The sequence below is a fragment of the Onychomys torridus genome, chromosome 7 (assembly GCF_903995425.1).
Source record: "Onychomys torridus chromosome 7, mOncTor1.1, whole genome shotgun sequence".
In the NCBI taxonomy this organism is placed as follows: domain Eukaryota; kingdom Metazoa; phylum Chordata; class Mammalia; order Rodentia; family Cricetidae; genus Onychomys; species Onychomys torridus.
The window spans coordinates 111,788,857-111,804,250 of record NC_050449.1 but is presented as its reverse complement, the minus strand read 5'-3'; the positions used below and the strand labels follow the sequence as shown (position 1 = coordinate 111,804,250).

General features: G+C 48.5%; 1 protein-coding gene across 2 annotated transcripts in view; it reads right to left on the bottom strand.

Annotated features, from left to right (window-relative positions):
- The window catches only part of Acvr2b (activin A receptor type 2B), a 31,198-nt gene that overhangs the window by 6,749 nt on the left and 9,055 nt on the right, over positions 1–15,394 (bottom strand). Inside the window, exons 2-5 of one of the 2 annotated variants that reach the window (XM_036193128.1) lie at positions 2,876–3,083; positions 2,477–2,586; positions 2,199–2,350; positions 1,978–2,121 (exon numbers count right to left, since the gene is read on the bottom strand). In XM_036193128.1, coding sequence (XP_036049021.1) covers positions 1,978–2,121; positions 2,199–2,350; positions 2,477–2,586; positions 2,876–3,083 — 614 coding nt within the window. The remainder of the gene's footprint in view (positions 1–1,977; positions 2,122–2,198; positions 2,351–2,476; positions 2,587–2,875; positions 3,084–15,394) is intronic. The other variant, XM_036193129.1, reaches the window with a different exon arrangement.

Here is a 15,394-nt window from a genome sequence, read left to right as displayed (position 1 = left end):
GATGCTCCTTCAGGTTCCTGCTTCACAGAAGATATGCCAGACATTCTTCAGGACACAGAGGAAAGCGACTGATGAACTTTGCCAGTAGGTGAGACAATCCTTCAAATTTCCTGCTTCACTAAAAAGTCTGCCAGAGACTGTAGGCCTGTAGGCTGAAGATGGATGCCCCAACATTACAGAGGAACTTTGGGTGACTGTCCAGGCAGCCAAATGTCTCTGTCATGTCTAGAATTTTGGAAGTTGCTTACAATGCACTTCCTGTTTACTTAGGTAATATTATATCCTTCTGGGGTCTTTAATGGAGCTGAAGACTAGTTATAATTATAGTTTTCCTTAGTTATGATAAAAGCTAAATTAAATATAAAACTTTAGACTCACAAATATAGGATCGATGATAGAATATTTTCTTTAATTTTACCAAATACAAATAGACTAGATATTGTAATTGTAATTCTTGCTTGATAACTGTTTGTTATATGTAATTTTACTATGTTAAAGTTAAAACCTTCCTTTTTGATTAGACAGAAAAGGGAAAGTGCTGTGGAATGTCATTCTATAACTGTGACTATGTGCTGCTCTCAATGGTTGATAAATAATGCTGTTTGGCCAATGGCAAAGCAGAATAAGGTTAAGCGGTACATTCAAACGGAAGACAGAGACAAGAAAGGTGGAGTCAGGAAAGACACCAGCCTGCTGCCCAAGGAGCAACAAGATGCCAGCAGACCGGTAACGCCATGGCCACATGGCAACATACAGATTAATAGAAATAGGTTAATTTAAAATGAAAGAGCTAGCTAGCAAGAAGCCTGAGCCACACACCATGTAGTTTGTAATTAATATAAGCCTCTATGTGTTTACTTGGGACTGTGTGGTATTGTGTTCCCCCGAAACATTGTATGTTCCCTGAAATAAATTTATCTGGGGTCAGAGAACAGACAGCCACTAGAACAGAGCCAGAAATGGTGGCTAGAAAATGGGTCAGAGCAAGCCATAGCAGAAGTTGGGCGGTGGTGGTGCACGCCTTTAATCCCAGCACTTGGGAGGTAGAGCTAGCAGATCTCTGGGTTCAAGGCCACTTTAGAAACAGCTAGGCTTGGTGACACAGCCTTTAATCTCAGAAACCCAGCCTTTAATCCCAGGGAGTGATGCAGAAAGCAGAAAGGTATATAAGGCGTGAAAACCAGGCACCAGAGTTAGTTAAGCATTTGGCTGGTTTAGCATTCAGGCTTTGGAGTAGCACAGTTCAGCTGAGATTCATGTGGAGGAGGACTCAGAAGCTTGCAGCCTGAGGAAACAGGATCAGCTGAGGAACTAGCAAGGTGAGGTAGCTGTGGCTTGTTCTGCTTTTCTGATCTTCCAGCAGTCACCCCAGTAACTGGCCTCGGGTTTGATCTTATTAATAAGAACTTTTAAGATTCCAACTATAGGACTGAGTGGCTACAAAGACTAGGTGGGACACAGGAAGACATTCAACTACAAAAACTAAAAAATTTGTAAAAGGTGGAGAGCCAGGCATGGTGGTACACACCTGTAATTCCAGCACATGGGAGGTGGAGGCAGGTAGATCTCTGTGGGTTCCAGACCAGCCAGGACTACATACTGAAAACTCTGCCTCAAAATAAATAAATAAATAAACAAACAAACAAACAAACAAATAAATAAATGAAATAGGTGGAGTGTAATAAAGGGAAAGACTCAAGTGTCAAACTCTGGCCTACACACACACACACACACACACACACACACACACCTGTGCCTACATAAACATGTAAGTCACATACACAGAAGTAACAGCAAAACCCCAAACCATCATGGGTCAAAGTTTGGCAGCATCTGACCCTAATCCTCTGATGGACTCTCACTCCTGAAACACGATGGTCTTTCTCACCACGTGATCAGGAGCGGGGATGGCCCTATGGTTGAGACTCTACTGAAGACCACAGTGAGAAGATGGCCTGGACGACCCCGGAAGCTCACCTGGAGTGGGAAGATCTTTACAGCTACAAAGTCATTCATGAGCTGAGCCTTCCAAACGCAGCCAAAGCGACCCCGAGCCTTGATCTCCAGCAGCTGCAAAGGCTTCAGGCCCACCAGAGGGGATGGGGGCGGAGGCCCAGGATCCTGGGAAAGCAAGGGCTAACAGGAGTCTGTCCAGCTATCCCTCCTCCCTGCCCTGTCCCATGCTGACACTGTCTCACCTCATGGATGTCCACATGGCCGTAGGGAGGCTTGCGATGGCGATACATCCAGAAGGCCAGCAGGACGATAAGGGAGAGGCCCCCAATGGGCAGCAGCGAGTAGGCCAGCACCGTGAGCAGGGTGGGGGCTGTCGGGGGTGGCTCGTACGTGACTGGGGGACACATGGAGCCCTGTGTCACACAGCCCGCCCACTCCAACACTCCAGCAGGCCCTGCAACCACTCCCCCCTGGCTCCAGAGTGTCCCATTTAGAACCCTCTTTCCACAAGACTCCTCACCTTCTGGGCCCCCAGGCTCTGGCAAGTGGGTGAAGCGTTCGTTGCAGAAATTGCCTTCACAGCAGCAGAAGTACACCTGAGGGTTCTCCTCTGTGGCCACACACTCCTGCCTGCAGGCCCAGAGTCCAGGTTACAAACTCCAGGGAAGGCAAGGCTCTCCCGGGCCCCTCCCCACAGACAGAGCAGCTCACCAGCAGGTGGGTGAACCCACTTCCCCTATAGAGTGACCCAAGTCTAAGACAGACGCCAGGCACAGCCGGGCACTGAAATGCCGCCTGAACTGAGGAGAGCAGACACCAGAAGAGGGGCCTGGGCTCCTGGGCACTGCCTCGGAAGCCGTCTTCCAGCTCAGCCATGCCGCGATCAGTGGCTGGAGAGCGCGGGCGGGCTTCTGCGTACCTGTCATAGCAATTGAAGTCATCCAGCCAGCAACCCTTCTTCACCAGCTCGATGGTGCCCGAGCTGTTGCGCCAGGAGGCGTAGCAGTGCAGCCGCTTGTCCTGCTCGCCCTCACAGCGCTCCAGGCCGCTCTGGTTGGTGCGCTCTAGCTCCCAGTTGGCATTGTAGTAGATACACTCCCGAGTCTCAGCCTCCCCGCGCCCGGAACCTGTGCCCAGAGAGGAAAGACGCTGAGCAGATGCCAGAGGCTTGTAACCAGGAAACGAGGCGGTGCTGAAGGCACCCGTAGGAGACACCAACCCACCCTCTAACAGCTTAGTTAGACCAGACCAGTCTTTTTCTTCCCCAGTGCCCTGCCCACACCGGTCAGTAATCAGGGGCCTTCCTGCACTGTTCTTGCCTGGCGCTCGCCCGGTACGGCAGAATATCTAAGCTTTCTGAAAAGGGGTAAGCTCAGGGTCACTAAGGGGCATTTCTCTCAGACAGGAGGGTTAAGCTGCAATCACAGACCAACTCTGCAGCTGGGTTTGGCCAACACCCCCAGACACACTCCATCCACTCTTGCTGGTCCTTTCCCCAACAGAAGTTCCATCCAGATGGCTGAAGGCTCCGACTTAGCGTAGCCTCATTCACCCAATCCATCTTTCTCATCAATCCTACCAACAAGCCACAGTTCCAACCGTTTTGCCCACAATGACCCCATGAACCTTTGGATGTAGGATAAGAAAGAGTACACAGCACAAAAAAAAAAAAGAAAGAAAGAAAGAAAGAAAGAAAGAAAAGAAAGAGTACACAGCACCAAAGAAGGCTGTCTTGGTCCCTCGCACGACCTCTCAACAAGGGGTGGATTTACTACCCCACTTCTAGAGCCCTAGAAACCCTAAAGGAAATCGCATTAACTTAGCCCCTCTGCACCTTGACCCACCAGCACCCCAGCTTCCAAAGGTGCCAGGAGCCTGGGTGGCACCTTTATTGCCCACATACCCCAGGCTACTTGTGGCAGTAGCTGGCAGCTGAGCTAAGTCCAGGTACAGACCTGCTTCTCTCCAACCTGGAGTCCCACTGAACAACAGCAGCCATGTTAGCAGGGACACATCCAAAGATTGTGAGTAAAATAACCCAACAATCCCCAGGACAAGGTGACAGCATCAGCACCATGAACACTGGTATGAGTAGATATTTATTATTATTATTATTATTATTATTATTATTATTATTATTATTATTTGTGTGTGTGTGGCTTTCCAAAACAAGATTTCTCTGTGTAATAGCCCTGGCTGTCCTGGAACTCACTCTGTAGACCAGGCTGGCCTCAAACTCACAGATATCGGCCTGCCTCTGCTGGGATTAAAGACATACATCACCATGCCTGCCTGAGACATAGAAGGCTGTTGTATGTGTCCTCCACCATTGCCTCCTAGTGCCCAGCTTCCCCCACAAGACTGGAAAGCTGACCCCAAACAGATGGGGTAGACACACCAGGACAGAGCGCTGTGGGTCCACTGGTTAGAGAACTGAGGATGGATGGCTTCAGTATGCAGCCATGCAGCGGCTGCACAAGCTCAGGGTGAAGCCAGGGCTTTACAGATGTCTGGCTCCATGACGTCCTAGGTTCAAGCTCCAGCTCAGGAGAGCACCCACCTCCATTTGGACAACAATCAGCCCCTTATTCAGGGTGAAGAGTCACACGGGAACATCAATGGAGCAGGCCTGAGGCTGGCCTAGCTCCTCTCTTAGGCCACTGTCAGGCAGGGGTCCCTCTGCATTTCCTGGGAAGTCCACATCAAGGCTCTAGGTAGGACCCAAAGACTCAGGATGTCACCTGAGCAACTGACCAGGCCTGCACACAGCAAACTCTACAGAGCAGCTTCTTCACAGCTGTGTGCCTGGGGCAAGTCACCTAGCCACTCTGGAGAAGTGACTGACAGCCTGCTTCCTAAGGCTGTGGAGATCCAGTCCAGGCCTCACACCAAGCCTGCCTGCAAGCTTTGCATCCCATGTGACATCCCACACCCCTCCCACACCACACCCAGGCCTGCCAGCTGGAGACCCAGGGGCCGCCCACTTCCTCTCTCCTCCCTGGCTCCCTTTCTTCACACTCTCACACAGGCTATTTATAGCCTATGGCAAAATTCCAACCGCAAGGCCACCTAGCCTTTTAATAGATGAAGGCCTCCCACTCACACCCCCTGCAGCCAGGTCAGGAGTCTCCCCAACTGGCCCTGCCTGCTCACCCATCCCAACAAGAGAGACCCCTACACAGCTACATTTCCACCGGTCCCCAGGACCACAGCCAAGGCAGCTAGGGACAGGTAATGTAAAGGAGAAAGGGGGGGGGGGGCAAGGCTAGAGCATGAGGAGCACACACACAGCACACGTGCAGGAACTCCACAGTGGCGTTTATCTTAGACTTCTCCACCCTGGGGCTGGGGGCTTGGATCAGTGGTTACGAGCACTTATTCTCACAGAGGACTGGGTTTGGTTCCCAGCATCCTCACGGCAGCTCACAACCACCTGTAACTCCAGTTTCAGGGGATCCAATGCCCTCTTCTGGCCTTGAGAGGCAATTCATACATGATACACATGCATGCAAAGCACTAATACACGTAAAATAGAAATAAACCTTTAAAAAAATTGTTACTCAACGATTAATCCCAGCACTCAGGAAGCAGAGGCAGGCAGATCTCTGAGTTCCACCTGTATTCGTGTGCCATCCAGACTGACCCCCACTTGGCACTACAAAGCATGAGAACCCTGAGTGGGCCACTTCACAGGCAACAGAACTGAAGTACAGTGGCTCTTTGGAAGCCACTCCCTGAAATGCCTGTGCGCCAGGGCCATGGGCCAGCAGAGTGACCTCACCCTAACTTCATCTGCTCTCTGCCTGGACCCTCAGATTACGTACATCAGTGACGTAAGCAAAGCATCACCAAGCTTTACAGCCTTCGTGGGCTCCTTTGTGGGCATTCCCTCTCAAAAACGCTGAGGCTAAGCACCTTCGACTTGGTAGATACTGCTAAATTCTCCAGTTTTCAAGGAGCCTCAGAGTCACCACCTCATCCAGCCTCCTTCCCCCGACTACAAATCTTTCCGGGGAACGACTGTCATCCCTCTTCCCTACGTGGAAGGTCTATGTTCTTGGGAGTAACCTGTTTATAACTGCACAGTAACCCCCTTGCCACTTGTCATGCTGTCAAAAAAACCTACCTGGTGCTAACACGCCCAGGACATTTCTTGTAGTGTTTTCTCAGTTTATTTCCCAGCTTTCATTTTAAGGCTCACAGAGCTCCGCCTGCCTCTGCCTCCCGAGTGCTGGGATTACAGGTGTGCACCCCACCGCCACCGCCTGCCTACACACTCATGATTTAAATTTGTTTTCTCGTTCCTTTTGTCCCTTGCAGCTCTGGTGATCAAACACTGCGCTTATGCAAACTAACCACGTGCTGGCCACCAAGGATCACCTTCTAAAAGGTCCTGTTGCCACTTCTGGCCTGTAGGTTAAGGTTCACTTCTGAACTAGTGTAAGCTAGTCTTGAAGTGTAGCTCTAACTCGGGAAGGCTGAGTTAGTCAGCCTTCACACCATCTCTCCAGAATGTGACTGGTTTAACTCCATCATCTTTCAGTTTTCATTAATAATTGATCTTCACTGGGACTTTTAATGCATTACATTCAGTATTTAATATTTTTGATGCCTGTATCTATCTCTAAAACATTATTTGTGGTTTATACAGCCAAAACTGCTTTTTTTGCTGCTATAATGGGATCTTGAGTCTAGGTAGATTAGCTACCTCTGTCAGGATTTACTGTGTAAGAGGGAAGTCTGCAAGGGTGCTTGCAGCAAGGGCAGGGGGCGGGAGGATGCTCACTGGGTGTGTCAGGAAACATCAACAAGGCTTGAAGTAGGGTTGAGCTACCGCAACTTCAGGCCACCTGCAGAGACCCACTTCTTCCAGCTAAGCTGTGGTTCCCAAAGGCTCCAGAACCTCTGAAAACAGAGGGAAACAGCATGTGAGCTTACAGGGGACATTTCACAGACCAAAACATGGAGATTTCTAACCATTTGGGGGTTCAAATGCTACAAATGTTTTGTTTGCTTCTTTTTCTAGAATACAATCTCATTCTGTGACCCTCCCTGGATTACAGTTGTGTGTAGACTTGTATTGAAAACTTAATCCTCGATGCAGAAAGTGGGGGAGGGGGCTTTTAAAAGATGAATGGGTCACAGGGGCCCTTACTTCATGGATGAACTAATGTCAGAGCACAGAGTAGGTTGGTAATCATGGGTTATTGTAACCCATGAAAGTTAATAAACACCCCCCCATCTCACTCTCCATGTGATCTCTTCTACTGCATGAAAGGATATCACTGAGGCCTTCCCTAAATGTTAGTCACACTCTTGGATTTACCAGCCTCAACTACTTCTAAATTGTCCAGTGTGTGGTACTGTTTGTTACAGCAGCAGCCACAGACTAAAATACCCACATCAGCTACTTTTCATCACTGTGACCGAACACCTCACAACAAGCAGCCCAAGGGAGCCAGGAAGCCAGTCCTCGGCGAGCTTTCTCCTTTTCTCTCTCTTTTTTTTTTTTTCCGAGACAGGGTCTCTGTGTAGCTTTGCACCTTTTCCTGGAACTCACTATGTAGACCAGACTGGCCTCAAACTCACAGGAATCCGCCTGGCTCTGCCTCCCGAGTGCTGGGATTAAAGGCGTGCACCACCACCGCCTGGCCTCCTTCTCTTTAATTCAGTCCCAGTCCTGATACAGGGTTGGTCATGCCTCAGTCCAACCTCTCTGGAAATACCCTCAGACACACCCAATCGTGTGCCGCATGAATGGCCTAGGTTGTTTCCTAACTCAATCCAGCTGACTGCAAAGTGACCACCACCTACCCTTTTCGTACTGCCCGAGTCTGTGTCACTGGTAATTCTTTAAGGTCTTTCTTCAGTTCACTGCTTCTTCCTATCACTATGTCTAATCTGTTTATCTCGTCTACTTTATTTTTATTTTTTAATTACTTATTTTTATTTCACGTGCACTCATTTGCCTACATGTTTATTTGTGTGAAGGTGTCAGATTACCTGAAACTGGAGTTGCCGGCAGTTATGAGCTGGGAATTGAACCAGGTCCTCAGGAAGATCAGCAACGCTCTTTAACCACTGAGCCATCTCTCCAGCCCCCTTATTTTTATTTCTTAAGACAGGGTTTCTCTGTGTAGCCCTGGCTGTCCTGGAACTCACTATGTAGACCAGGCTGGCCTTGAACTCACAGAGATCCACCTGCCTATTCCTGATCCACCTGCCTATTCCTGTCAAGAACAGTACCAGGCTTGCAAAGTATGCACAAAACCAAGGATTTGATGCCCAACACCTAGAAAAGAAAAAGTAACCGCCCCCCCATACACACACACACACAAAAGAAAAAAAAAAAAATGAGGTGTGGTGTATGTGTGCCAGGAACAGAACTCAGGTCCTCCGGGAGAGCCAGAAATGCCCTAACCACTAGACCATCTCCACAGCCATCATCATCCTGGGTCAATTTTGATATTCTGTTCTTTGGACACTTCCAATCCCCCTTTAATTTTTTTATTTACTTTTATTATTTTTAATTGTGTATATGAATGTGATGAGTAGAGGTGACCTTCAAGGCCAGAGGCACTGGATCCCCCTGGAGCTGGATTATAGGTGATCATGTGCCACCGCGTGGTGCTGAGAACTGACCTTAGAGCCTCCACAAGAGCAGTACACACCCTTGGCCAGAGTATTCTCTCCAGCACCCTCCTCCTCTAATTTTAATTAAAATTTATTGACTTTTCGTTTGCTCATTTCTAATGACTTTCACTTGTGTGATTTTTTTTTCTCAGATTTGATACTGGATCTCGAACTCATGTCCAATGGGCCTTTTCTGTGGCAACATTACCGTCCAGAGAGAAGTGACCACTTTTGCTTCTGCCAAACTCCACACCTATCTGGAACACCTTTAATTTCTTGATTTAGAGTTTCCCAGAACAGGACATGAACTTTCTAACTCCCAGTTCATGCTTAGAGTTATAAATTCTCAGAGGAAACTGCTCCCCTTTCACCCTGGCTGAGACGTTCCGATACCTAGTTACTATGTCAGCCATAGGCTACACACTTTCCCTAGAGGGATGACAGCAAGGAAGCCTTAGGGCAGGAGGACCCTAACCTCAACTCAACATCTACTGAACCTGTAGCTCTCAATTATGGAAATGGCAAGCCTGAAGGAATGAGCAAGTTTCAGCAAGGTGTGTGTGTGTGTGTGTTGTTTGTGTATGTGTGTGTGTGTGTGTGTGTTGTTTGTGTGTGTGTGTGTGTGTGTGTCTGTGTGTGTGTGTGTGTGTCTGTGTCTGTGTCTGTGTCAGAGAATACACCTTAAAGCCAGGCAGTGGTGGTGGCTCATGCTTTTAATCCCAGCACTTGGGAAGAAGAGGCAAGCAGACCACTGTAAGTTTGAGGCCAGCCTGGTCTACATAGTGAGTTCCAGGACAGCCAGGGCTACAAAGAGAAACCCTGTCTCAAACAAAACAAAACAAAGTATATGTCCTGTGCATGCAGGTCCCATGGAGGTCAGGAGTGTGTATAAGATCCCCTGGAGCTGGAGTTACAGGAATTTGAGAGTCACCAGATGTGGGTGCTGGGAATAGAACTCAGATCCTCCGGAAGAGCCAGAAACGCTCCTCACCATTGGACCATGTCTGCAGCCCAGGATAATCAACTGTGCCTGGTGGAGGAACACCACTGGTTTTCTGTCTTCACGCTCCTCTCTCATGTCCCTCCACATGCAACCCGTTACTCTTAGTGTTTCACAAGGGCTTCTCCGTTCATTCGCCCACTATAAATGCCACAGAGAATCCAAGAGCATCTTCCAAGGTGACAGGACGAAGCCAGGGCATCTAATGTCACCTCACTAGACTCCATAAACAAGTCCCTGGCACCACCGCGCCACAGAACAGGGTGTGGCCCAGGGCCTTCTGCTGGCCTGTCATTCCTGAAGAACACTGGAGAGCGCTCGGCCAGATGACATGAGTGTTACAGGCATGTGTCCTCCCTCACAGAGAACTTTCCCAAAGCCTGAAAGGATAAAAGCCCACAGAAAGGAAAACTCAGAGCTGGCCAGTGGGCAGAGAAGCAGAACTGACCACACAGACCCCTCAACTGGCCATGAACAAAGCTGTGTAGCAGATTCCCGCCACAGAAACACCCAAGCCTTGGCACTCTGTGGCATCAGGTGTCACTGTAACAATAGAGTAAAAAGGAAGACAGAGGATGGGCAGGTTAGGGCAGGCAGGCCCTCGGGCTCTCGTGGCTGGAGGCTGCCTTGCCCAAAACCGGCAGAGGCATAAAGCAGACTGTGGGTGGGAAGGAGCAGGTCACCTCAGGGCGGAGTCACACTGAAACCCTAGCTGAGGCTCCAGGACTCGGCCTTCCTCCTCCACACAGACCATGAGACCCTCCTCAGCAGAATCTAACAGGCTCCAAAAACTATCTAATCAGATCTCCACCTATAGGCTCAGAGCTCTCAATCAGCATCCAAGCCCATCCTTAACCTAAAAGGCACAGGCTGAAGATCAGTGATAAGAAACCACCAGAGAAGAAAAAGGAAAGACAACTTTTAAGAACAGTTTACCCCAAGAGAGAAAGCAAAGGCCAATACACCTTGAAAAGTAGGACAGATAGTTCTGTGTGGGTGCATGTGTGTGCACGTATGCATGCTTGTGTGTGTACCAATATCTAATAAGAAAGCCATGCCGTTCACAATGGATAAGGAAGCCAACTGATTTTGACCTTCTACAACCAGTACTTGCAAGCTAGACTACGGTAGGACAACGCCCTTGCCCAGTTAACTATCAATGAACTGCAAAGGCAGAAGAGAAAGTAGCAAGATTACAAGAACCTACCTCCAGAGGCTAGAGAGAGGCACAGTGGTTAGAACACAGCACTGGCTGCTTCTGCAGAGGACTCAGGTTCTATTCCCAGCATTCACATGGCTACTCACAACCATCTGTGACTCCAGTCCCAGGGGATACAATAACCTCTTCTGACCTCTATGGGCACCAGGCCTGTATATTATACACGTAGGCCAAACACTCATAAACAAAAACAAAAGGAAGGAAGGAAGGAAGGAAGGAAGGAAGGAAGGAAGGAAGAAGGAAAGAAAGATCTGCCTCTATCTGCCCTTCATCAAAATGTACTGGCACCTAGCTGCAGTGGCGCACGCCTTTAATTCCAGCACTCAGGAGGCAGAGGCAGATGGATCTCTGAGTTCAAGGCCAGCCTGGTCTAGAGAGCTAGTCCAGGACAGCCAGGCTGCACAGGAAGACCCTGTGAGACCCTGTCCCTAAACAAACAAATAGCACTGAAGAGCTGGAGACAGCGCTAAGGTCGACAGCATGTAAAGCTCTTAGAAAGGACTCATACTGCACGCACACATAATTAAAAATAAAATACATATTTTTTAATGTACTGGAGGGCAGACACCACCAAAACCAGGGATAAACGAGGAAAATACAGAAAACAAAACTTCAAGTTCCAAACACAGGTGTAATTAGTGGGTATGTTCTGGGTGGTGATCATGAAAAATTCAGATGACAAGCCAGGCCAGGATGGGACCAGCAAACTATGCAACCCTTTAGCTGACCCTAAAACTACACAGGTGTGGAACAGATTCCACACAACCAAACAAGCCAAGGAGCTGGGCAGGTATTTCAGCAGCTGCTCTCCACAGAGGAATTCAGTCAATAGAATTACCTGTTGTAACAAATACAAACAGAGGCAAAATCAATGTCTTTGAGAGGAACATAACCGAATCTAGATTCTCTGTAGCTGCCATTTACAACACGGACATTACCCCCATTTTCAAGAGAAAACACAATGACTGTAGGCCAGCTCTAAGACAATTACTGCTGGAATTAGCAAAGGAGTTAAACTCATACAAGTATTTCCAAGGTGTAGAGGAAAACGCATCCGGGGCTGGGAGAATGGCCTAGTCCTGGCCTGCAAATCTGTACTCTTCTTAGCTACATGACGCCTTCAATCAGAGATGGTGTCTTCATTTCCTCTGGCCTTTTCCAGGTCCTTTAGAAAAGGGACTGGCCCTAGTCAGCAGAGGAGGAAGGCCCTGGTTTAATCTCCAGTACTTTAGGGGATGGGGGGAGGCAAGAAACTTAAAAACATCACATTTGAAATTTAAAATTCACCACAAGGGGCCAAAACTTTATAACAGCTTGGGTCTGAAGCTCCCCCTGAGAAGACTAGGGGGAAAGGGGGTGACACTCAAGAAGCAGAGCTCAGCCCTGGGTAAGGCTCAGTGGGGCATGCCCTTGGTGCTGAATCTCATCCCATCCACTTCTGTCCCTCCTCTCTTCCTTCTCTTGCTCTCCTGACTGCTCCGAGGTAAGCAACTTTCTTCTACAATTCCACCATGTCACTGCCTAGCAACAGACCTAAGCATCAGAGCCAAGCCATGTCAGAATGAACAGCATTACTGTTAAATTCAGATACAATGATCCTAATCTGGAGTGCACCCAGGCTGGCTTCCACTGGTTATGTGTTTAAAACCAATGCCAGTCACTAAAACTGGGCAACTGTAGAAAGAAACTGAGGCCTATGATGAGGTAATCTTCCAGAAAGCATCTACAGGTGCTTCTGGGTGACAATAAAGACATTATTAACCTCAGAACATTTTAATTCAACATAAGGATTTGTCTGGATCTTTGACTAACTGAAAAGGGCTGACTGTGCCCAGCCCTTGCTCAGTACTGGACCTCTTGTCTTCCCGGTCTCACAAGGCTGTCATGCACAATAAGATCTCCCAAGTGCCCCAAGGAATGACAGAAAACAGACCCTGTGGCTAAAGTCATCTATCACCCATGCTCACAAAAATCCTGCCTGCAAATCTTCACTCTTCTTAGCTTCAGCCAGAGATGCCCTCTTTATTTTCTCTGGCCTGTTTGTTGCCTTCAGCAAAGGGATTGCCCCTGATTAGCGGGAGAGAGAGACTCCACATCTGCTTTTTACCTAGCTTCTAGACATTTTTTCAGGACCAGTGTGCTCCAAATACCGACACTGAAACAGCCTAGATTCTAAGCTTTTCCTGCCTTCTCTCTGTGTTTCAGATGATGACCAACAAGTGGCTATGCTTCCCTACCACTCTAGGCCTTCTCCTTTGTTCTCTGAAGCTCTACCCTACCTTCCACAGTGCCTCTGCTTGCCAACCTCCACCATGAAAGCGTGACTCGCTTGTTTCCTCTCCTCTATCAATAGTCCCAGAAATTGCTAAGATTTACAACTTGAATTCTCTCAAACTGTAGTAAAACTGCCTTGGGACTTCAGAAATCGAGGAGCAGACAGGCAGGTAGGCAGACACTGAGTTCACTAGCGTATACAAAGCCACCCATGGAAAGTGTTAAACAAGAAGAGAGACCATAAAACAAAACCCCAAAAACTTCCAACTAGCGTAGTAGCCTGGACCTTCACTTCCGGCTCATGGCAGAGACAGGCAAATCTCTGGGAGTTCCAGACCCCGTCTCAACAACAAAGTGGCTTCCACTCCAAATGTAATCCAAGAGGAAAACAGAATTCACTCTTTTAACTTCCATCTTTATTACAAAAGGTTATAGACTGAGTGTGTCACCACAACACCACAGGTCAGAACCTCAGCCTTCAGAGTGCCTGAGGCCAGCCTGGTCTACACGGAGCTCCAGACAGCCAGGGCTAAAGACGCCCTGCCCGGACGACAACAGAATAGACAGAAGGTGAGAGAAGAGGTCACGAGCCACCTTTTAAGAGAGGACTCTGCACAAACAGGAAAGGCCACCGGGCAGGCAGTCACTGTGAGCCAATCGGAGGGAAGCGCCTCTTCCATCAAGCCAGTCACCATCTTACTCCTGAACTCAAGTCTCCAGTGCTGTGTGATTTCCCACTAAGTCCACTTTGCAGACAGAGGCATAAATAGTATATGTCACCAGGACGATGCAGAAGAGCCAACTGGGACAGTATGCATACTAGAGACATTGCCACAAGTACAGTGTCATCAAAATCCATGAGCAGTGCCTGACAAGTGGGCTTACATCAGGGCAGCTGAATCAAGACACTGAGGAGACGCTGGACTTTGGAAATCACACCATCCCAAAAATGCCTCCCCTACTTTTACATGTAATCATGGCAGAGGGCTGTATAAGGAAACCAGAGATACACCTGCCCACACACAGAAATTCCCAAGGCCCTTCTCATGAGATCTTTATTGCCACGTGTACAATCAGAATCTTGCCACACCAACACTTGGTCAAGCACACTGTGCTCACAGAGGCAGTGCCCACTACCCAGAGCTCCTCAGCCACCCTCAGCAGGTGCCACAGTCCCTAAAGAGGGGAGAGGTAGCACACAGCGTGGTGAGTGGTGTATAGACGCACACACACAGCTATCACAAACTCAAGCTCACGCACCCCAGCTAGACTACTGCCACATCCCTTGATGCCATGAGAACCATGTGTGACTCCTGAACAGGACCTAGCTTCTGGTGCTGACACCTTCTCCAGGTGTGGCTACTTCAACCTCTGTAGTCGAGCACTGGGGTTGAGGCTTAAGTCTAGACCCGCAGGAACCCACACACTGCCAGAGGGTCAACTGCACGTCCTGCCACCACCTGCCACTTTCAGTGCTTATTTAAATTCGAAATACACACATCTCGGGTTCCAGGAGTTATTGTCATTAATCTGCATAAACGTTATAGAATCAGAAAGCCCATCAGTAGGAGGCCAGATAAAACACAGTCCATATCCATACTTGAGAATTCTGCATGGCTACTAAAAAGAGTAAACCAGGCATAGTGGCCCAGGCCTTTAATCCTAGCACTTGGGAGGCAGAAGCAGGAAAATCACCACAAATCTGAGGCTAGCCTGAGCTACACGGTGAGTTCCAGGCCAGTGTAGGCTATAGTAAGACTTTGACTCAAAAGTCAATCAATCATGGTGATCTAGTTCCTGCCCTACTAAAACAAAACAAAACAAAAACAAACAAAAAGAGCTTAGTAGATATATGGATCATAAAGGCTGCCTACGTGGATCTGAGTTTAAAAGATGTGAAAGTTACAGACACGGTGAGCAAGATGGATCCGCACACAGAAATGGTTCAAGGCTGTGAATATGATCATATAAAAGATAACAAGCAAAACTAGGTTGTACTGCTGGAGTCGAGAAAGTGGCTACCCTGAGGAGATGGGTCCAACAACCAGAATGGAATGTGGGACTTCAGAGCACACTTAGGACTCACCAGGCCCTGACTGCAATCCTGAGTCACTGAGACAGGAGGGGTGTTTGGGGGGACACAGACTTATAAATGTCTAATTCTTGTTTGTTTTGTTTTTCAAGACAGGGTTTCTCTGTGTAGCTTTGCGCCTTTCCTAGAACTCACTCTGTAGCCCAGGCTGGCCTTGAACTCAGAGATCCGCCTGCCTCTGCCTCCCAATGCCGGGGGTTAAGGGTGTGCGTTACTCCTG